Raw genomic sequence first — 25,229 nt, forward strand, 5'->3', positions numbered from 1 at the left:
AACAATCTTGTCATTTCTATAATATTCATGATGCAATTATGTTTTTACAAAGTAGGCAGTATATGCGTCTTCTGGAAAACGACCCCCCCCCCCAACATACACACACACATGAAAAGACATCAGTGGTTATTCGATGTTATCAAACATATTTTTCCATGTGTCGTAAAGTTTTCATGATATCATGTGAAGATGTTATGCAGTTGGTTGCTATACGCCTTAATCAAATCATGCATGGAAGCACAGTGTATATATTTAATATACCATATGTAATTTGATATATATAAATATATATATATATATATATATATTTATATATATATATATATTTATATATATATATATTATATATATATATATATATATATATATTTATATATATATATATATATAAATATATATATATATATTTATAAATATAAATATATATATATATATATATATATATATATATATATATATATATATAAATATAAATATATATATATATATATATATATATATATATATATATATGTAATGATAAGTAAGAATAGGCCAACACGAATCGGTCATGTAGTATAGGTCATTAACATTCAATGATCACACCAAAACATTTTGTCTGCTTGTTTGAAAATTCCATCATTCAAAAGTGTCATCATTCCGACAAGATGCAACAAGTTTAACCTTGAAGCTCGTGTAATAGACACACGATAGCGAGGAAAGCATCAGAAATTGCTTTGTTATTAAATAACTTGTTATGTAATAATATATTTCCTTCATGTTACAATGTTTTTATCCGTCTAAGTAAGTATAGTTGATATTTATAAAATTGTCAATATATCATCTTTGGAATTGTTAAGCGTGTTCGTGATCAAAGTATATCAAGTCTACATACCTCGTATAGTTTGGGCTGCAATATTTTAACCCTGGAACATTATACACACAAATTCCTTAAAAATAATGCTGCTGAAGATAGACCTAGTGTCATGAAGCATCGGAGAATAAACGTACCCATGCAGTTGCATATGATGTACCGGTACTACTTATACTACGAGTGGGCGAGTGGGGGGGGGCAGTGCCGTGCTGGGGTGGGGAGGGGATCGGAGTTATTTCCTTTCTATCTAAGCTATAGTATAGTAATTTATAATATAAAGTAATTTATACTTCTCTATGCAATTATTGTTACGTATTAGGCCTATGTGATTATACAGTTGCGTTGTATTATTATTTTGTTTTATTAATCTATATTTAATGTCAAACAATCTTCGTGCGTGCATGACAGCTTTCATGATTGCGGACGGGTAGGGAAAGGAGGAAGAGGGGAGCGGGCGGGGAGGGGGGGGGTGGTCCGGGTTAGATGACTACTTGCAAATTGTGTCTAAAACCACATTTTCAGCATAATTCTTCCGCAGCTCATTTTGTTCTTGGGATGATGAAAGCTATTGGTGGATAATATTGATCCATGCTTCCCCGTTCAGCCAGTATCCCCTTCCGGTGGGTGTATCAACCTCCCGTGTTTATAGGAAATTATATTAGAACACCAAATTTTATACAAAAAAGTCTTACCTTGAGAGTTGATAATCCCAATTGTCCCACGTGTTGCTAACAACGAGAGACTGCATCATCAATCAAAAGCTCATTCTCACAAAAGAAATAAAATGAATGACAAAACGAACAGCTGAGTCAGAGATATCTCCCAAAATGTTGATAAATTTCGTCAAATATCAGGCGATGAATCGATACTTCAGATTCGTGTTATTGCTTAGCGGATGAGGTGGTCATCCTATAGGAACACAAAGGAAATAAAGTATATGAATACATATATATATATATATATATATATATATATATATTTATATATATGTATGTATATATATATATATATATATGTATATGTATATATATATATATATATATATATATATATATATATATATATATATATATATATATACCCATTTTTATCCATGCACACCGAGTGATAATTCCCCTATAAATATATACAAGTGCAATATAGCAACAGCCTGTTTACTAATAAATAGAAATTGCTGATGAATAATTCCTTACGATTTAACTTGTGATGATGCATCTTCTTAATTCACATGATAAAATATAACGATCGCACAACTTCGCTGTTGCTCTCTATCCTCCACAGAAAGGACAATATTGCTTTTAACGAACTCGTTTGCTTTTCTTTACGAAATGTCGTCGGAACTATCCTATATGAAAATAACGCATGCACAAACAACATGCAAGAGAATAAACGGCCTTGCGTCGACTTTGGATAATGTTCGTGAAAAAACAAAAAACCATATTGCGATAGTTGTTTTGCCGATCAGCCACACGCACTCCTCTCGTATCCTCTTTCTCACTCTCTCGCTCTTTCTCTGTCTCTCTTTCCTCTCCTCCTAGAATGAAGTCTCTCTTCTTTCTTGTTTCTTACTGTTTTCTTGTCGTAATATCGCTAGCAGCTATATACGTAGCACTAAAATGCACGGCGACATTCTGTATATGCATATTGAGTGGTGACTAAACGACATTTTAAAGACAAGCTCTATACGTCGTGTAGTATTTCGGCTGGCAGAGCTTTGCTTGCTGCACGGAATCATATTGGTTATGCTTGGATGATCACGTGATTGTGGCGATGATTTCTCGGGCTATAGTTTCTAGCAGTAAAAAAGTGTCCCAACTGAAACGGGCAAAACCTAAAAGATTTTTTTTTTAAAAACATTTTCATCTCTCGTGTGAGCCAGATAATCTTATTCGACGACGAAACAGATTTTATTTCCCTTAAATATCTATATACATATTCAAAAATACCCGGGGTACTATTTCCCCTTTACAAATGAGATTTGAAGTATTTTATTTTATCCTGATTTACTCGAAACAGAAAAATAAAGAACGGAACAAGGAATGTATAACTCAGGGGCCCTAGTCAGGGGGCATAATAAATTTGAAAAAAAAAGAGAGCAAAACTTAATTTTTATATCCAAAGTACTGCATATGTCTATAAATCCCGTTGCGCGCAAGTTTTTTTTTTTGGTAAAGGGGGGGGGGGGGTGAATATATGCTATAAATATGAGGAATAACACAGCGTCTTTTAAAAGTAAAACGAAGCAAGCTGCTTGAACGAGTTCTGGGAATTTTCTTGAGCATGTCTGTCCCTGAGTTTTTTTCATGAAATGATAAAAGTTTAACTCTCAAGAAAGATAAGAGTCTGATTCAATGAATTCGTTAGTAACAGACAAACAACATGTAATTGTCCATTTATAACCAAGACAGAGCACGATTACCTCTTCCGCATGTCAACTGCAGTAGTATTTAATGCATACAAAGTATATATAGACAAATAAAATATACGTGTCATAGCATATAGCTGAAGTAACAGGTTCTTTATTAATATTTAGTGATTTCCTATAGCTATGGGAAATACATTGGGGCGCTGATGTAAACATGAAAGCTAAAATGAACATTTAAAACAGGGGTTCCCTAACTGGGGTGCATGAACCCCCAGGGGGTGCGTGAGTCCATCACAGGGGGTTCGTGAGACGTTTCTGGAAGTCAAAACTAGAGTACATTTTGTTGAGCTAACATCTGATATGTCATATAATTTGGTAATGTACAAAAGTCGTACCTATATATCGGCAAACTCTTTTCGCGTTCCATACGCATTTGTTGCCATAGTAGTACCGTACCGTGAATGTGATACACGATCTTTTACGAAGTACTGTTATGCATATTATAGTATAATAATGATTTAGATCGTGTCTCGAAAAGTTGGGGGTTCGTGGACAACTCTGAATTCCACAGGGGGTTCGTGCATGGGGGGGGGGGGATGGAGTTAGGGAAACTCTGATTTAAAACATCCGACATTATTATGGTTAGTATATGTTATTAAAGATAAGTTATATACATTCTTGCAGCTCGTGGTTAATTTAATGTTATGGCTCTAAACAACGCAGCACATAATCTAAGAGGGCAACTTTTTCTGATTTTTCTTGCACGTACTTAATGTCAACCATACACTCTTGTCTTGACAAATTCTATAATAATTTCATTATGAGCGCATCAACCAGATCCACTTATGTTTAGCAAGCCACATGCCAAAAACAAACTAGGTGCACAATCGGGCTCCGAAACAATCATATCACCGGGCCCCCTCCCCATAAGTCTTCATAAACGCATGGTTAACATCTATGGGCCTATATATAGTTATTTCCTTAGATGAGAATACATTATTCTTTATTCCATACCTCTCCGCGTCTCCTAACTGCCCGTTCCCCGGGACCGTATCACCGCCCCCTCCCCTACCTCCCTCTCGTCAGACCTGCTCGGAAGGTGGTACCAAGGGGAGTCCATATTCGTTTTACTTATGTAAATATTATAAATAAAATTGTAATTACCAATATTTGACGAGTTTGCGTTACATTATTGTCTTAAAGTTGATAGCGGAAATGACTAAGAATAGTATAAACAAATTAACAAACAAACACAAGATAGGGTCATGTGGTTGCTTTTACTCCCTGTTTTCACTTTGTTTTTGTTTCATTTTTTGTCTTCCCATTATGTCTGCACTTGTATGCTTGTTGCATTTTACAACGAACATATTTCGTTATGTTTTTCGTTCTGATTCCGAGATACATGTATCCCTTTAAGTTTGTATTCTGATTCCGAAATACGTTTATCCCTTTAAGTTTGTAGTCTGATCGTGCAAGATACCCCGTTTTCCTCGTTTTGCATCCGTAAAGATATCTCCTCTTTAGGAAGAGACTGGAGAAGCCTCAGAAAGAAGAAGAGGAGGAGGAAGAAGAAGCAGAAGAGGAAGAAATTTGCTCATCTCTTGCATTGCACCGAACTCTCTAAGCGTACCGGGTAAACACGATCACATTACGTGCTTGAGAATATGTAAGCTGCATTACAAACTCCCCTAAAAACGGATTACGTTCCTCCCCAAGTTTCTTAATGAGGCGTTTGCAGTCTGTGGTTCGTCTTTTAATTTCATCTGCCGTATCTCACTGAATGCGTTACCGTATAAAATAAGGGAAATTTGCCGTTGGACGTACAATTAGCTCGAATTTGTATCTGGTTAAGTATTTGCCGACATGTGATGCATAAATTCAACGGCATATAAGGAGCTGCCTGGTAAATTTAAAACTACAACACGTGCGTGTGTATATTATGTCATATAATGTAATAATAACGGTATTTTAAAATCCATATAGGCTACCTGCTAACCTGCATAGAACTGACATTATATAGCGTGCGGCGTAACACAACCTTTGAAGACATTCGCGTATATGCAATTCACGGAGACTGTAGTCAGGTATTATAAATAAACAGTGAGCTAAATCACATATGCCAACCATTAACAAATGGGAGCATCCATTTTCAGCCCTATTTAAACACGCTAACAATTAACTTATTATTATAGAAAAGAAAGGTTACCATCGTGCTATTAGACTCGCATCAATTCATCACTAACATAGAAACCATTAACACACTAATAACATATAGAGTGTTCTCCTCTTCAACAATACATTACACAATCAACAGCATATATAATCAACCATCGACTTTTACATCAACATCTCATAACACATAGGCCTATGTTTATGCATCTTAGCTCTGCCTCACTTCAATATGTTCCATGCATGCATATTTAATATATGATTCGGAATAAACGCAATTAGTTACTTGTAAGAGTGCCGATCTGAGTGTGTGTCTGTGCGTGTGTGGGAACGGAAGGAGGGGGGGGGGGTTGGGGTACCCATTAAGGTCACCAAAAAATTGTACTTGTTATTTTTAATGTGGAATGGAAGAAGGGGAGGGGTGAGGGTGGGGGGGGGGGGATATTTTTGAAGTGTGAACTCAATACTCACTTTCTGCATATTTTGATCCCGCGTTTCAAGTTTGACAGTTCTGAAAGCGTTCTGATGCTGTTTTGCTATTCTTTGAAGTATTTCATTAAGTTAAATATCTGGTTTTGGATTTCGTTTTGTCAATTTATACCGTATCTAACATCCTCGTGTACCACGTGATATATATATCGCTAATACAATATTCCCAATAGAACATTGTGAGGTTTTCTTCTCGTAAAAAAGTCCCACAGAATTGGTGATAGCAAGACCGGCTTCTGACCAGATTCTTATATCAAACGTATAGCTACAATATATAGGTGCGTCTGCTATGAGCTTGTTTTTCTCTGTGGTAAACATTGAATGTTTGTTCGGCAAGTTGACCTACTTGGCAGTTACATTAATGTTACAAACTAACAACGTGTTTTGTGTTTGACAGGTACATTGCATGTGAAACAGAATAAACTCAAAGGCTCTGTTGAAAATGGAATAATTAGCAATTGGTATAATGAAAGACTGAATCTTAAAATTGTGTTCTTATATTCTTTCTGAATACTGAGTACAGTGTAAGCAATGCATGTTATTCAGGGGCCACTTCCGTATACATGTTATGATTATGTTTCCCATGCATCTAAACAGAACATTCACAGAGAGAGCATTATTGCCGGAAAAAATACTAACTATCCTAGCATCTTTCGATATATATATATATATACTCGTTCTCAGAAAATGAGGGGGAAAATAAAGTAACTTTTAGCTTATAGATTGTTCGGTTGATGGTTATAAAATATATCAATTATATAAATAAACATACAATATTCCTTAAAAAGATAAATTATTCAAGTTGTAATTTCTAGAATAGAGAAGTTAAAATCGCGCCAGGGAACAACTTTGAAAGGAACCCTGCATATATTACAGTCAAAGCGTGTTACTATAACACGTGTTATTGTGATTTTTATTACCTTATGTGATCAACATATGACATTTAGCTTTTAAGATGGCGTCAACCGATAAATAAAACAAAATTTGTAGTCATCAACTTAACATTTGGAAGCGATGGGAGTGAAGCATGTATATGGTTAGATGGTGGGAGGTTGCAGTCAAGATATTAAACGCAAAAAGTGGGAAAAAAGTCTTTCTATATGAAGGAGACACAAAGCCAACTGTCATATTAATAATAAGCAATAATAATAATAATCAGCAGTTATTTTTACGACGCTTAAGCGACCACAAATGCGGGAGAAACCTGCAAGGGCTAATGGATTACAACTTACACGTCGGGTGGCTTCCAATTCAACATTTTAACTCAAATTTGGAATCTTTTCACTTTAGAAAGTCATTTCAGATGGGAAAACCGTAGATTGCTCTTGGATGAAAAACCCACCTTACTATAACCCGGCCGGGCATCGAACCCGGAAGCTCCCGATTGTTAAGCCTCATTGCTTCAAATGCCACCGCCTTTATCCACTCGGCCACAGCTTCGATTATTCAAGTAATGTTGATAGAGATCTTTGAGATATATGCAATACCCTACAACGGCTAAGACAAACATCTTGTTTTCTTTGAGAGATATGCTAGCTTAAAAGTCGTGAAATCTGGGATGTCATATTGCCATGAGGATTTGATAACCTTTTAGTTCCGCTCCTTTGTTTTTCAGTTCAAATTGTGAAGGAAGAATGTTGACGGTGTTGCTAGCTACTGAATTCAAATGCCATTATTTGAATTTTAATGCCCATCATTTCAACATACATCCCCAAAACTAAATAATAAAAAAAACCAACAGATATGGAAGAACATGGTGGCTCTGTGACGTCATATTTCGACTTGTTTAAGTCTTCAGCTTCGGTTTTGAAGAACCATTGCATGTATATTACAATTACACGTACAAGACTTTACACCCTAAAATTTACCACGTGTAAAGGACCTTACAGGTTACAAAGTAAAATTACCACATGTATAGGACAGTATAGACCTTACACCCTAAAATATAACACGTGCATAGGACCTTATACACGCTAAAATTACCACATGTGTAGGACCGTAGACCTTACACCCTAAATTTACCAACTGCATGTAAAGGACCTTACTGATTGCACACCCTAAATTACAACTGAACGCTTCCGACGCATGCGCAAGATCTATAAGAGAGTTTTATATACTGGTGATACGTAATTGGCTGAATGTCTCTTTTCTTTCTTATAATGTGTGAGTGCCTGGTATTAGTTACGTAAGTGATAGAACAATGTTATGTTTAAAAGAATGACTATCATCAATATTCCTGTATGTAGCCTATGAGTCTCAATAATTTCAAACTTCTATATATTTTGCTAAAATGGACAAACTTTGGTAAACTCTTCAATTTAATTTCCATGTTATAAGTTTTTCAAAGTCACACTTCAATGATATAAAGTCAGAAAATCACGAGAAAAAAAATATAATATGCAGACTCAGTCTAATAGAACGTGACCTTCCTTTATCGGTGTTTTTACAAAATAATAGCTGGAAATACTTGGAATTATTATTTGCTTATATTACCCTTTTCCGGCAGATGCAATCCAATATTTGCATTTGCATTTAACATTTAACATGTGAGCAGTGTACAACGTACATATGAGGTTTTTTTTCGAGCGTCTATAGTTTTATCAATAAAGTACCTATCACGCGCCTCCTCACAAACAACCAAATTAATTGTAATAGTTATCATTGGTATTTCAATAGCCCATGATTGATACCATCGCGACAAGGAACATAATTAAGTAGGTAATACAAAGAAATCATTCACATTGTCTCACTTAATTTATCTCCAAGCGATTAGCGAGTACGATCCTACAGAGCACAGTAGGAACTAACCATCACAAAATTGATTTTATATTTTGTAATCAAGTTCCTGGCAAGAGGTCAAATTGGCGGGAAGATTATTCTTCTAGAGGCCGACACTTGGGGCGGCAAAGATGTTGAATGACTATAGCAAAGGGAGTTTTTTTTAAATGTCTTTCATCTCTACGAATATGTATCTAAGAGTCTGAAGGGAACCCTCTCGTCTTTTATATTGCTTCAGGGAGTTCCAAAACATGTCTGCCAAAAATGTCATTAAGATTTAGATCCTGTCTGGCCTTTCGGAGAATGTTCCGACAAGGAAATATAAAAGATAAAAAATGAAAAAATGAAAGCAAATATCGAGGAAAAAATTCCTCCCATAATAAGTTGAATACTTGATTATAAAATATCGATCGATTCTTGCCTGCCTTTGATAGGATTATGTTCAGTGAAGCCATCTTATATCTCCGCGCTCTTCTACACAGGAATAATGACCACCCTGTAATCGAACTTTGAAGTTATCAAGTCGATATATAGATTTCTCCTTAACTCATTATAAAATGTGGATACATTTAGGTTTTGGTTGTAAATTGTAATAGCGAATATATCTTTTTTAAATCATATGCACTTGAGTACTTCCATAGATTTTTGTTCTTAACATGAATTACAGTGTACAAAACAAAATAAATGAAAACATCAAATTTAACGATACTGAGAACGCTTAAAGTTTTCGTCAGTTTACAGTTTGACTTCGAAAAGAGAGACTCAATCCTTCAAAATCCATGGCAAGGTTTCCCATCTATTTGGCTCGTCACTCGGTTTCCAGCGGTTGCAGTAAAGTTAGATCAAATAGATTGAATTCCAATCCATCAAACTAGAAGAGAGCAGAGGATGCTTCATTTGGGCCTCCTCAGAAATATCGTCTGTAAACCGACATCTGTCATTGTAATCTTCTTGTTGCAAACAATCACTTTGAAGGGAATTTAGTAGGCCTAAATCCCTTTAAGCTATTCTGGATATTGATACCTGCATGTGAGCTTAAGTAGTTTAAAAGAAGAAAGGGTAAGTGAAGGGTCAGAATCTCCGTCGTTATGGTAACTGACATGTCTTATTGAGTCAAAGTTAATTACAAACGATTTGAGTGAAGTTGAAGAACTTAAAAATAGTTCTTTCTATTTTAATCCCATAATATATATATATATATATATATATATTAAACCGCCGCGTGATATGCTTGTATATATTCATTCTGCAGTGTTTATAGGAATAGAGTATATGCAGGATACAATGAAGATATTTCTCTATGTATTGGTACAGTACATTATATATATGGTCGGTGTTAGAGGAACATAATTCACCATTTATCTATACAATGCTCGTCATTATCCAGAAAGATCATGTGACAATTTTGCGTTATTAGTGCATTATCCCGTCATGGGTCGGTTTCTATTCCGAAATTTGGATGAGCCCCCCCCACCCCCCCCCCAAAAAAAACGTTTTTTTATTACGGTGAGGCCATATTGATTTCATATCTTCGTAAGAAAGACTGACAGAGACGATACTAGTGAACTATCGTGGTCTGAACAATGTTAGTTACGTCACTCCAGAAACAAATTGTCTGCCGTTGGGGCACTAACAAAGGCAGTTGCGACCCATCAGAGCAAGTGTTTCACACCGTGAAGATGTATGTATTGTATGTATTTTAGATCCTCCTGCAAGCAGGAACTCGCGAAGAATGCCTCATTGGCTTATCAAAGCCGCAAGCTGACCGAAGTCATTCTCTTACATTCATATTTAACGTCCATGATTATGAATTGTCACTTGTCAACAACTCTGTAACTGGGCGACATACATTAATCTGGGAGTGACTCGAACTCGGGACCTTATGATTGAAAGGCACCGGCGTTAACCACTGAGCTAACACTCCTTCATATAAATACATTAGTGTACATAACACATGCATGCTTTCAAGTGGCGATGAGTGGAAGACGGTGCAGGCTGGTGCTACTTCTCAGTTTAAATTATTCCACGCATTACGTCACTGTATACCCTAGTCTTGTGGTAATAAATTAAGAGAGACGAACATAAATATAAAAATTGTGAATTGTTGTTACTTTTACAATCTTGTCGAGAGAAAACTTTCTAACTGTATAGATTGAAATGTTCAATCTTGCTTGCTGATTGAAAATCATAACTTCTTGACATTTCCAGACAAAGTATTGTTCAGCTATGGAGGCATATGGAAAGTTAATACCAATTAATTGGACTGTTTTATAATTTCACAACTTGGTTTGTTTTGTTAGATGATACCGTTCTACTTATATGATCCTATAACACTTTTCACTCTCAGTGTTAACATCTGTCACTTTATAGCCCTGCATTGGCGAGAATGATTTCTTACGGAGTCGTTCGCAAAACTGCAGGGAATGTCTGACTGTACTAGTTCTGCGAAATGTTGACATATTAATGTAGTTTCGGTATCGGCTATAGGTGTCTATCGGTATCAGCCCGATAAACCGGTATCGAAATTTTCTCATACCTCTTTTCCTTTTCGTGAGCCTAACTCGGTTAAACGCCATTAAAATACATTACGTAATTACGTGCTCATGCAGGCCGTACGTGCAAGGAGGGCCTTCCGATAAATTCACGGGGTTTTAAGTCTCAACATATATAGAGGAGTTTATCTGAAGAATCCAGAAACATGTTTGTTTCAGATTCAAATATTCAAAAACACGGATTAATACATCAACTTTGCTGATATAATTCTATCCCAAAACCATACCCGTGTTTTACTCTAAGAGCCTATGCGAAAGTTTATAGGGTCATCAAAAATGCTTTAGTTTGAGATAATAAAAAGTTATTTCTAGAAATGTAAAGGGCATGGCTGATATCAAACCTGTTTTAGTCATTACTTACTCCCTGCACATATACGATCATGCCCATGATGATTTCGTTTCCTACAATAAATGATTATTTATTGATATATTTCTGGTTTGTTTCCTATGATCAGGGGCGTATCCAGGATTTTCTAACCCGGGGGGCGCGAATTACTATCTAAGCGGAGCGCCACCATCGGTTGGCGCGCAGCGTACAAGAAAATTTCTGGTTTTGATACCCCCCCCCCCAGATCACCGGAAATGGCACATCTCGGGCTTGAAAATGACCAACCAGATGTACACTTTTTGCCTGAGAACCAAGTATTTTTCAATAGTTTTTTTTTTTTATCCATAACCTTTTTGAAGATTGTCACCAGTCACAAATCATGTTCGACCTCATCGCATGACCTGTGGATCATTGCTTTGGTAGGTGATTCTACGTCGCGGCCCACAATATCCGTCAGCCCCACTTTTCAAAGTTTTAAGCCCATTATTTGTTCAGAATTGACAACCAATATAGGAAACCCTCCATCAACATAGCTCCCAATTCTTCAGCAAATGCTGGTTCACGCCACGAATCGCCGTCCTGGGCCGGGGTATAAGGGGAGGGGGTGTCCCCCTTTTGATTTTTTTTGGAATCCTGGTGATGCCTACATGTAAAATGGTGGCACTTAGAAAAGCCTTTGTCACCCAAAATTGTCTGAGAAATATGCATTTTTTGTGTGTAACATCAATAAATTGAATAGTAGGTGATAATTCATTCTTTCCCGCGGCATGAAAATGTTCGCTGCTCGCCCCAATGAAAAGAAATATAGGCTAATTTGTGGTTCAAATGATGCTGTAAAAGGAAGTTTTATACTCTATTATGCTAAATGCTAAAGAAATGATGGTTGCTAAGTCAAAATTGAATGCAATGTTTTTTATGTATACTTGACAATTACAATGTGGGTTTTTCGGAAGCTTGCGTGGGTCAGCGGGTTTGGGTGTTAGATTGCGGGTCCAACCCGCCAATTGCGGGTCAGTTGGGAGCTCTGAAATTGCACGAGTAGAGGGAAGTGTGATGAAGAATGATGGTCCGAAATTTTCGAAAATTCAGACACAGTAAATTTATTGGTGTACAAATATTAAAACCTCTTATAACGGCTATTATAAAACTTGGTTGAAGGAAATGAAAAAATAGCAGATATTTCCGAAACCGAACACTACACACGTAGGCGTAGGAGGCGGGGGTTGCAGTCCCTAATTCACCATTACTAATGTAAAAGATAAATTTGACATAATTGGACCTCCATGCTTTTTCTCTATCTACGTAAGACATTTCGTTGTTTACATTAGCATCCCGCTGTATACTGCGCAACTTTGACGGACCGTATGGTATACGATGACATGCGATGTAGGCCTAATAGCCGATGCTTTGGTTTATATGATATTGACGAAAAATGTTGAACGCGCGCGGAGCGCGCGAAAAATGTTTGGTTTTTTTTTTCGGGCAAGTCGGACAGTTTTGAGGCTGTTCATCCTGGAACGCCATTTTCATGCTCACTGATATGATGTGATATCTGCTGTTTGCTTACTAATTCGAGCAGGCGCGTAGCGAGGAATTTGCCAAGGGAGAGGCGATGCCTGTAGGCAAAGTATATAAGCGTTGCGCCACCATAAGTTGGCGCGAAGCGTATAAGAAAAGTTTGGCCGAAAATCCCTCCCAGATCGCTGGAAATGGCACTACCCAGGACCATTTGTTGGCGCGAAGCGTACAAGCAAATTTTGGCCGAAAATGCCTCCCAGATCGCTGGAAATGACACTTCTCATGCCTTCTTAGTTGCATCTGAGCACTTTCAATTTTGAAATTACTAGCAATATTATAAAAAAAATATGCTGAAAGGGGGGGGGGGGCGGTCGCCTCCTTCCAGAAATGCGTCATGTTCACCGACGACACGGTCGAGTTCGAGACCAGCCACAGTTGGTTTCATAGCACAATTCTACAATTGTTTAAGGCGTATATACACACACACGCGTTATGGTAGACCATATATAGTATATATATAGATACATTAGTGAGAGAGAAAAAATTGGAACGTAAAAAATGGAGTTGTCGGTGTAAGGGGTAGAGTGAGGCACACGCCCCTTCCGAAATCCTTGATCCGTCACTAGCTACCCTGTGTATATAATAAGGAACAGCGCTGTAATGATGTCACTGTTCCTCTTTCTCTTCCCGGTGTCTTGGCGTTTTTCTTTTCTCCCTCCTCTTCTCCTTTTTCTCTCTTTCTTCTTTTTCTTTTCCCTTCCTTCCTTTCCTCCTCCTCTTTTTCCCCCCTCTTTTTTCCTTTTTTCTTCTCTTTTTTTCTCTCCTCTTTTTCTTACCGGGGGGGGGGGGCGCGCGCCCCCAACGCCCCCCTGGATACGCACCTGATGATATCGTACGTGACGGTATGATTTTGTTCTCGTAAGCATTACTTGTACTCGATATACTGTAAGTCAAACGTCAACTTTTTCCGTTAAAAAAATAGATTGTAGTAAATCACAAATCAACGGGATGAAACAAATGCACTAACTGCATGGGATGGGGCGGAGGGCGGAGGGGGAGAGGTGTGTGTGTGTGTGGGGGGGGGGTTAAGGTTAAGGATTATGGAGAGAGAGTGTGTGGAGGTGGGGAGGTATGGTGCAAGTGGTTATTGGTGAGGTTGGACTGACGAAGTAGGGAATAGGGGTAAGGAATTAGAGAAATACTAAAATATGAGACATTTATTTTTAGGGTCAGTTTTCAGTAGCGCATGTGAACTGTTGATTTATGCGGGCACTCTCTGTATGCATCCACAGCTGTTGAAGCTCCCAGTGTGTTTTGTATATGTCCATATACATATTATATACATTTCTTGCTTTTAGAAGGATATATGCAGTTTCCATCATCAGGTTCACAATCCCCGTTCTCTCTATCCTCTGTGCAGTCTATGAGGATCTTTGATGTAAATCATATGCCTCCGTAATTTTTAGCATGGCAACTTGGTTTATAACATGTTCTTGCACATAGAGCGATCGGTTACCATGGTGACGACAACCATCCTATAATAACCCCTGCTCTTTATCCATTTGTGGCGAGAGAAGTGTATTGATTTTCTGTCCATAACAATAACCTTATACCTAGTAAGATGTATTCCTTCCGTATAGGTTCCCATACAAAAAAAGAAGGTTGTTTAGGATAACAGAGATGCATAGCAAAGCCGAAAAGAGAGAAAGCGAGATGGAGAGGTGGAGTTAGAAAAGAAAAGAAAAAGGAGAGAGAGGTGGAGAGAGACAACCTTGACATGCTTTCTAGATATGAATTTGTAAACTACTAATCAGAACAAATCCATGGAAGTAATATTCGATAAATCCATACATTTTAGTTGACTTCTGGCAGCCTTCAAAAGTTGTTATTGTTTTTCTGACATTTTAAGTATACTCTGAAATTTTTCCTTCAACTTTACACAAATATATGTTTCCTTGCAGATTCTGGTCACCAAAAATGATTCGTATAGGGATGGAAATGTGTTACTAATTAACATGTCTCATCAGTGGCGTAGGAAGGTACTTTTGAGTGGGGGGGGGGGGTGGCCGAAGACTGATGGCCGGCCTAGGGGAGGGGTCTAAGGGGAGGGGGTGTCCCCCTCCCCTTTGGAATTGTTTTGCATTTCCAGGTGGCCTCAGATACAATTTGGTGCAATATAGAACACTTCAACACCCACTCCATTTTGTAAATAATTTTGCATTTTCACCTGGCCCTAGATGCAATTTGGTGCTCCAAATGAGATTTTTTTCTCATTTGGAAATGAAAAAGGGGTTTTCTGACTTGCGAAGCGGGGGGGGGGGGGGGAATGAATGATACTTCCCCCATATTTTTCACTGGGGGCTGGCGCCCCCAGCCCCAGTTCCTACGCCCTTGTGTCTCATTGAGAGGAGATGATATTAGGTTAAAGGGGAGGGAGGGATTACACTGATTACCTTTGAAAGTTAGGTCAATCAGAACCCAATTAATGAATATGCATATGTCTTGCTTTGACTCTTTGCTTTCATTGCCGTATAGACTTGGTGGAAACGTGCGAAGCTAAGTTTAGCTTAGAATATAGAATGTGTTTCTACATGGAAACTTAAATTTGATATGCAATATTTAAAAATAGATAAATAAGGACTCTAATACACTTCACTACAAAAGTAAACAGAGGAAGAATAAAAAAAAAGCAAAATAAGTTGTGTTGTATAATGTATATTTCTCCGCCATTTTGGGAATTGCAAACTTACGCAAGATACTGCATCCTATCACTCATGCTAATGCATGGATTAAAGCGGAATTAGCCTAACCACCGACCTATACCAAGAGATGAATTTTGAAAAGGTCATTAAGTCAAACCTTTTAGCTCTACCTTCCAGGTGTTAATAGAGCATCAAATGCACGCTGAAGTTATTATTACCATGCATAAATCATTCTTGCTTGTAACTCCGGTTTTACAGACAAAAGCAAAACAAAAAGAAGACAACTAAATATATAAAAAGAATAAAAAATATAGATAGATAGATAGATAGATAGATAGAGAGAGAAAATAGAAAGGGAAAACAGCGAACTAGAGTAACTTTCTCATTAATATTTCAAATGTGTTTCTTTTCCGCATTGTTGATATGTCAACTACAAACCAGTTGGTTCATTACTCATGCAATCTATTTCATCGATGCTGAAGAAACCGCCAAGCATTCATTGCATTCAGTACAAAAATGCCTCTCAGGGAAACTAAGCTTAATTTGGGAAGTATTAATTCCTCGGCTTTCCATCATTCGTTTAAAGTGCCCCAAAGGGACACTGTTGGATTTAATAACCACTACTTCTAGCATTTGTTCATATCCTTATCTGGAAAGTTAAATCCCTTTATAGCATATTCTGAGTTGTCACTGCTGTCCACTGGACGATTGTAGGAATGTTCGGAATAATGTATATAACACCTCTCATAACACTGCAATTTCCTATAATATATGATTTGGTAATGAAGACTATATTTCAATATTCTAAATACAATATATATATATATATATATATATATATATATATATATATATATATATATATATATATAAATATATATATATAAATATATATATATATATATATATCATGGCGCATCTAAAGTAATATAAATATTATATATTAGATCGGGTTTTCTATGCTAATACCTTTACGATTGGTTATGTTCAAAATTCCAAAAATGACTATACCGTGTTGTTATTTACTAAATATATAACCTAATATATATATATATGTACATATATATATATATATATATATACTACATAGTCCACATTACTACCAAAGTTCACTCAAAAACGTCCTGTAGACTTACAGAAACCTTTCTAAAAATGACACGTTTTGATATAAATTGTACACGTTTTCTTTGAATCTAAATATACTTGAACTTGCCTTCAGACCTACATATCAACTCACTCCTATATAAAATGAAACTTACCGTATGTGTTCAGTTCGGTTATCATAGACATTGTAATGTACGTTACCTTGAGCATAACACTGAGCTAACTACAATTGTCACACATGTTGGTGAATATAAATATATATATATATATATATATATATATATATATATATATATATATATATATATATATATATATATACATTTATACATATATACGTATAACATATTACATATTATATATACTGTCGCTTAAGAGCCAGCTTGATTAGACGTTATAATTATGTTCAGTCTGACAATTGTATAAGTTAGATTACGCGTTCTTCTCCTACAGAATAGAGAGTAAGACAAATTACCTGCTAATGCGTGATATAGGGTAAAGTCGATGACCCGTTTTCTTTAATCGGAATAAATTTCCATCCATTGTCAAATGTTAGCAACTCTCCTCTTCTTAATATAACACAACTTGATTTGCTTCGAATTAACGATCATTCTTGCAATGAACGTCAGCCAAGCGGCAAAGATACTTGTCAAAATATTATTGCATTTGTTGGGTGAAATTGTGAACATTGACAAACTTAATTGCTGACGGGTTGTGATACAATATCGTAATGAGCACTGAAAGACAACTGAAGATCAAACTGGTTGAGAGATTGATCGTCGGTAAGTTGTACTTGACAGTGTAAAGATCAAGCGTGATGTGTGTTGTAGTCATTAATGAAGTAAAAGTTAAAAAAAAAACACGGCTTTGGAAATGTTTGGATGAAACTATTTTTTTTTCTTTGGTGTAAAGATATACTCTACTGACAGGACCAGTTCCAGTTGTAGGGTTTCATTTAAATTTCGTTTTCAATTTCCCAGTCACTTTTCTGTTGTAAGTTTACTTAACAAAACAAACAAGCAAACAAACATACAATCAAAAATATAAACGTAGATAAAGCTTTCCAGCACCACCACCCCCCCCCTCCCCCATCGCCACACCCCCAAATAAATACTACTTATTAATACTGGTAACTGTGTTTTGTATAAAATAATAACAACTGTAGAGGTATTTCTGGGATTGCGTTATATTCCGTTGTCGTTGAGCCCGCATTACGATGAAACCTGTAAACCCTCGTATTGGTTTCAGATAACTTCATATGCATGTCATTAAACTGCTAATAGGAAAGTCCCTGCAGGTGCGACAGAGGTTTCTTAAATGGCGCCCTCAAATCAATTGGTAGGAGCAGTACCTTTTACGAAATACATGCTTTGACGTATAACCTTAGCTTTGGATACAAATCCTTATTTATAAACTTTCAGAGGTGGGATGTAATAAATAATACTCGAAACTCTTGACTCAAACAGGTAGAAAGTTTGACACCCAGTTATATTGTATATACTTTTGGTATATGTTTATTCGCATGAATGCACTTCAACATACCAACAAAACAAAAATTATAAAATTAAAAATCTCACGGCATCATAACTTCGTAGATGACCAAAACCAATGTTTATTCAAATTTACCTGATTCGACAAAGAAGGGGGGGGGGGGATAGGAATTTCTTTGACGTCACATGTGACGGAAACTTTTGCGACAGACGTGTAACGCACATAGAAACAAAATACGTAAGTTTCCGTACAGCTGTACGCACGCTATGCGGAGTATGTTGCTTTTGATCAAACGTTATGAACGGATCATAAAGTGTCGTCATGTGACATACGCCGGACTCGGGTGGGGATAAAAACTACTGATCCTCTCCGCTTTCGAAATATGTCATTCAAGGCTTGGAGCGTCCATAGTGTGAAGTTGTATTTTCTGTTAGGCAGAAATATTGACCGAACCACTAAATATTCACATATATAATTGGATATCTCCTTTTGTTATTGTAAGAGGATCAATGTTGCTACTGTGTAATAAGTCTGTTACTAAGCTTGTTATTATACATTCCTGATTTTATTTTGCTCACTACAAACAAAATGTGTTTCACAAAGAGTATATATGTTAAACATAAACATAAGTTTTCTTTGGCAAAACTCTGTAATGTTTGTATAAATTTGTAGTTCTTTGGATTGGTCTAATTTTTGCACTTATGGGAGAGAGTTTTGTTTTAGGTGTGATGGCGCACTCAGCATTAAAAGAAGAAGATTGGGTTCATTATTACTTATTTTTCATTTTTTTTTCAATGTATATTGGCAAGTAGAGAAGAAAGACATGAAAAATATAATCTCTTTCAAACTTTTTCTCTAAAAAACAGAACAAAATTTGATTCCAGAAGAAGGCGATGATATAGGTCTTAGTGCAGAGCAGCTCTTCAAGTACGAATCCATGGTGATAGAATTACAGAGGGAGACGTGCATTTTGAAAGAGCGCCTCCAAATAGCTTTTGAAAAGGAAAATATTCTGATGGAGCGATTACGAACCAGTCAACAGGCTAATAAGTAAGCTAATAAGTTACCAAACTGTGAAATTTAGTCGACAGTTAATCTAGGGGGTACATCCAGGGGCGGACAATTCACCTAGGGGTACACCCAGGGGAAGACACTTGACCTAGGGGTACATCCAGGGGCGGACAGTTGACCTAGGGATACACCCAGGGGCGGAGAGTTGATTTAGGGGTACATCCAGGGGCGAACAGTTGACCTAGGGGTACACCCAGGGGCGGAGAGTTGATTTAGGGGTACATCCAGGGGCGGAGAGCTGACCTAAAGTTCATCCAGGGGCAGACAGTTGATCTAGGTGTACATCCAGGGGCGGAGTGTTGACCTATGGGTACATCCTGGGGAGGATTAAATGGTCGAGCAATCGAGGCGTGATCAAGTGCCAAGAGCAACAGGGGTCCACTATAGCCTAATCAAATACTTACTCAAGTATATATGACTCCTTGGTTGTGCACTTGATCCATATCGAGGGCCTGATGTTTTAATTGCTGGCTATGTCGATGGAGGAGGACCGCATTCGCCCGGGCCCGGATTACCCTCAGTCTACACATGTGTGAAAATATCGTATTTGTGAACCCAGGTGTTAAGATTGTCTGAAAAAAATCATTCTTAAGTAGACTGTAATGTTTTCATCGAAACAACAAGAGCAAAAGAAAATATCAACAATATCCAAAACAATGAAATAAAAACTTTTTTTTAAAAATTCTTAAACTACTTTAATGAAAATCAGAACCAGTTTCCAGGTCTTCGCCATTTCAGTTGTACAACAAAATGTAAGTTCTAACCATAGGCAATGAATATTCATAGGTAATCATGACGTAAGAGATGTGTTGGTTTATTGCACGACGCTGATCGAAGACATTGAAAATGTTGTTATCAGACAAGGGTGAACGACGGCACTTATATAGAATTACAATGCAAACCAACATCTTTATTCCTTCGCTTCATTATAATTTATTATGTATATAGGCCTATGTTACATTAAGTTTTATACTGTATTATCGGTCTCTAATATTTACTAATATTTGTTTGTTTGTTTGTTTCAATAGCCTCTTAGAAGAAGACATCAATAACAAGTCTGTTGAGTTAAACAGAGCACAACACCACATTGCAAGATTAGAACATCCCAATTTCAGACGATTTCCACGGCATCCCCACTTTCCAGGAAGATTTAGGCCAAGGATAAGGTACCCTTTTCAACGACCACCATTTCCATATCCGCCCCATTCAGCAAATACTCGTTTCCCACCTCCGCCACCAATGCTGGCAGACCCACCGCTGCCACCACAAATTGAAAATGAGAATCCGTCACAGTTGGTACCTTTCGAAGGTGCACCAATGGAAGAAGCCCAGCCGATCATTACTCTGCCTCCAGATCAACCCATTTATTTCATTGCACCTCCGTTTCCCCCTCCCTGCCTACCTCCGTGTCTTCCTCAGTTTCCACCACCAGTAATCGATGAAGTGGTATCAAATGTACCGAGCACCACAGACATCCAAATGACACCAAACGTGACAACTAACACCAGCGTGGCGTTTATCCCCATACCACCCAGTACATAAAGTTAACACCCATCAACACCTCTTGCACCAACATCAACACCAAGACCTGCACCGCCAAAAACTTTTTATCGTGCTATTGTATAGCCTAAACATATTTCCTTTGCACAAAGTGTGTATACTCACAATTTAAAAATCTGGTTAATTCACCAACTTCACCACAACCAACTTGAACACCTTTAACACCGCTAGCAATGTAATATCTAGAAGATATAATAAAATCATCAAAGTCCTAAGATACTAATTGACATCTAACTGCACTTCTTCTCAGAGCCGTATGGACGCAACCATTCTCACACACAGAAAGCCACTAACCATAGCCATCATAGAAGGAAACAACGTCAATAAACAATAACAACATTCATCAAATTTTTAAACTAAACACAACAAAAGCATCAACTAACAACATCAAAGATAGATCGATAGTGACATAAGGCAAGAAACTGCAAGATAAAACAACATAGCAACATTAAACAACAACCTATAACATAACAAATAAACCCACAAAGTAACACATATACTTCACTTTGCTTGTCTAGTCATTAGTCCTGTCTTTTAGCTATGCGATATAACATCATTCAATTTCACTCTTTACGAAATCACATGTACAGCCACGAAAACGACACCCGTTGTTTGCTTTTAATTGCAAGCAATTAATTAAGGGACAGATCTTTAATTATATTCATAACAGATTAGGCATTGCCTATTGGACATTACTTGATTAAATGCTATTACGCAAGTTACCGTATTGAACTATTACACAACGCATGCAGACACCTCGATATCACCAACTGGTACAGCTTCCACGTAAACACAATATAAGTTACATATACAGCGACCTCGTGCGATTGATAGACGGTGATGACAAAAAGTGACGTGATTGCGCAACAGAAGAATCCCCTCCTTTCGAACATTTTCGGATTGGCTATAGATGAAAACTAACATATCGGATAATATCATGAAAATCGCATCATATCGTGGAAGTGTGAGAGTTTACAAATAATCAACATACGTGACTGAAATTATCCGCTTGGAAGAAACAAAATGCTGCCCTCTTACCTAGGCTACTGACCTCTAATTTATACTTTTCAAGAGTGACGTGTTGCATATATCTTTATATAATTTCGTACCAATTGTAAAGGAGAACAAATTATGATAATGGATTCCAAATTGAATGACGCGAACCGATCACGATTCATAATTAAAATTATAAATTCATTTATATTCATAATGCATGTTTTATTACTCACAGTGATTAATAGGTGTTCTGACAAGTGAACAAAATTATGATCGATACTAAATTATTATTAACGAATCGTCAGAATTTCACAAACGTTATGTATGAGTATATAGTTTTTCTACGATGTTTTCTGCGAATATTGATTTATTAATGAAATTATGTTTTCTGTAAAAATTAAACATGAAGCGATGCGTCCTGATGTGACTTTAATAAAGACTCCAAGATTATTTGAACAGATTAAATTTTTGTATATGATTTTCTCTTTTTGGGATGGGGAAAGGGGGGGGGTGGGTGGGAGAGATCGGCCATGCTGAATGTAGCCTGTGGATGAGTATTGATAGTACAGAACGAGTAGGCATATAGCGAAAGTGCATAATTATTTATTATTGTGTATATGTATGAAACGGTAATGAGTTGAAAAATCCAGAAACTGAAAACATCCAGTCTCCACCGGGATTCGAACCCGGGCCTCCCGCTTTATATGCGTACAACAAAATCAACCAGGGTATTGACCACACTGCTTGTATGTCCAGACATTCGAAACCATTCAGGAAGGTCGTCATTTCACTGTAAGCTGTTGCCACCTGTATCGAACAATCGAGTCCTGTCGAACAACTTAACCAGGCACTCTACGGCGAGTTGCAAGAAGTGAAATAGAGGACGCTGTTCGCCAATTCGATATATTGAACTCTTACTACGGTCGTTCATCCAGGGTACCGCTGCTCGCCTCAACGGCAGATACACAGAAATCGAGGACCTAGAGAAATAAATATAATAAGACTGCCATCAGTAGCCATTATTAAATACTATTCCCAATATCATGCCATGCCATAAAAAGAGGGGTTTTAAAGTGCGAATTTTGCGGTAAAATTCGTCTAACGTAATATATACTGTGAAAGAAGAGATATCAGGTCCCTGGGAAATAAAGTATGCTACTTAAGTCCACGACAATCATACTTCGGATGATGTCATATATGCCATTTGGGTTGAAACAAGGTTTACTACCAACTTCAAATTCTAGATCGGATTTTAACTGTGATTAAATCATCTGTAACGAGTACTGAGGTACATACTGTGCATGGTATCCACTACATCCGTGAATATAATAAGATTGGTGAGTTGTGTGAGGAATGCTGATTTAATGATACAAGTAAGAAACAAGACGGGAACTGATTAATTTATTAATATTGGCGGAGAGAGAGGAGGGGGTGTTAATAATCGTGACCTATATGGATCAACATTGCACGTTGGCTGTTGTATTGTATTCCTTTGTAAGTCTATATCTTGATACAATGTGGTCACGTAAAAAACGTATTAAGAGAGAGAGAGAGAGACGGGAGGGGGCTGAAAAGAAATGAGAGAACCCCAAAATGTTCCTGTCCTCTTTCTTCAATACATATTATGGTGGGGGGGGGGAGGTGCGTATCCGACATGGTTATTGAACAGTACCAGTTTGAGATACCATTCCAGCACAAACACGCATGCATTCGTGGATGAACTTTTTTATCCTCGAGAACCAAATGTTACTTTCGCAGACGATTAATATCATACAAGCCGGAATACTTTGGCAATTTAACTTGTGCATGTAATTTTCCCATGTTTAATGTACGTAATACATTCAACAGGTGCCTCTCATAAATTAGTCATTATTTACTGTGTACGTATCAACGACAATACACGTAATATGAAGTAAGTAAATATAACTGTATATATTAGCCTAATATTAGCTCGTTGAAGAGGGAGCTTACCTGTTTATATCAATCATAACATAATCATAATTATCATAACACGAAAAGTCATATTGGAATTAAAATGTCACGAACGTATCACGCAGTATATTGATCAATTAAAACAAAAGATTCTCTTTTCTGACGAGTAAAACAGAAACATATTGTAGCTAAATTACACATTAAAGCAACAATTGTTGAATGTTCTTCGAAGACCCGGTAGAATTCATTACAGGGGATGTTTTACTTTTGACAATACATCTTAAATGATTTATTCCTTACAAATTTTACAACATGACAGAAAGGTTTTGTGTAGACTTTTAACATGTCGCTCTTGGTCACATGACAGGACCAGCATTTATTACAAAATACGAACACGATTTCTTTTCCAGTAGTAAAACCTACAGAAATAAACTATTAAAATATTTTTCATTATTTTTTATATCTACTGCGATGTGTCAATATGTATTTTTCGGGCGCTGCCAACAAAATTAAAATTGAAGTCAAAGAAAAATGTCATTCTTTCAAAAGCTAAGGAAGGTATTTTACTTGTTCTTCTAATCGCTTAGTACCCCCCCCCCCCCTCCCCCACTTCATTTAGATAAATCTGTTAATAATGTTAACAATATTACAACAAAAATATAAATTTATATTTTTGTTTGGGGCGGGGACCATTGGTGAAAAGCAAACAAACAAACATCCATCAGCTTATCATCATATAAAGAAATCTTGCAATGATTGTCTAACGTGTGTCCCTCTTTAGTGCACTTTTGGCGTCCCACCGTCCCCGAAAACATGAAAGAGTTTTCCGACTTTTTTTTGTAAGCCGTTTTAAACATTCGCCCCTGGACAGCCAATCACGAAATTGGCTCATTATATTAAGGGCTAAATCAAATTAAGACCCGGGGGGCTAAAATCCTCCATGTTTCTCCCTGATCCTATTACATCTCTTCCAGTTGGATATATTCTTGTTACGGTGGACGCTTCAGCAGTCACCGGTATGTGACAATCCTAAAAGGAACATTCTTTTAGCTGAAAATTAAATTATCTATTTTTTATTATTTCTATAAGGCATTTCTAAAACTTTGTATCAGCCTGTGATGAGGATTTTCTGCTTTCGTGGTTCCCTCGGACCCTTTTACACAAACTACCTGCCTATTGAACGCCAAAGTTTATTTATTAAAACTTAAAGGTACATATTTTGTTCTTTTAGGTATATATATAGAATCGAATAGCTGTGAATAATGGAAAATGTCAATTTGGTTAAATCAAATACCATTGTATGTATTAAAACTGAAAAGCC

At 36.9% G+C, this 25,229-nt stretch overlaps 2 protein-coding genes across 2 annotated transcripts in view; one reads left to right on the forward strand and one right to left on the reverse strand.

Annotated features, from left to right (window-relative positions):
* Nucleotides 1-2,496, reverse strand: part of LOC139978597 (death-associated protein kinase 1-like) — a 90,828-nt gene extending 88,332 nt beyond the window's left edge. The window contains exons 1-2 of the mRNA XM_071988935.1: nucleotides 2,047-2,496; nucleotides 1,546-1,762 (exon numbers count right to left, since the gene is read on the reverse strand). Coding sequence (XP_071845036.1) covers nucleotides 1,546-1,604 — 59 coding nt within the window. The 5' untranslated portion in view covers nucleotides 1,605-1,762; nucleotides 2,047-2,496. The remainder of the gene's footprint in view (nucleotides 1-1,545; nucleotides 1,763-2,046) is intronic.
* Nucleotides 1-22,440, forward strand: part of LOC139978605 (uncharacterized) — a 38,731-nt gene extending 16,291 nt beyond the window's left edge. The window contains exons 4-5 of the mRNA XM_071988951.1: nucleotides 19,216-19,399; nucleotides 20,449-22,440. Of these exons, the coding sequence (XP_071845052.1) occupies nucleotides 19,216-19,399; nucleotides 20,449-20,962 (698 nt within the window). The 3' untranslated portion in view covers nucleotides 20,963-22,440. The remainder of the gene's footprint in view (nucleotides 1-19,215; nucleotides 19,400-20,448) is intronic.
* Nucleotides 22,441-25,229: the final 2,789 nt, after the last annotated feature.

This window comes from Apostichopus japonicus, chromosome 13 (assembly GCF_037975245.1).
Source record: "Apostichopus japonicus isolate 1M-3 chromosome 13, ASM3797524v1, whole genome shotgun sequence".
Classification (NCBI taxonomy): Eukaryota; Metazoa; Echinodermata; class Holothuroidea; order Aspidochirotida; family Stichopodidae; genus Apostichopus; species Apostichopus japonicus.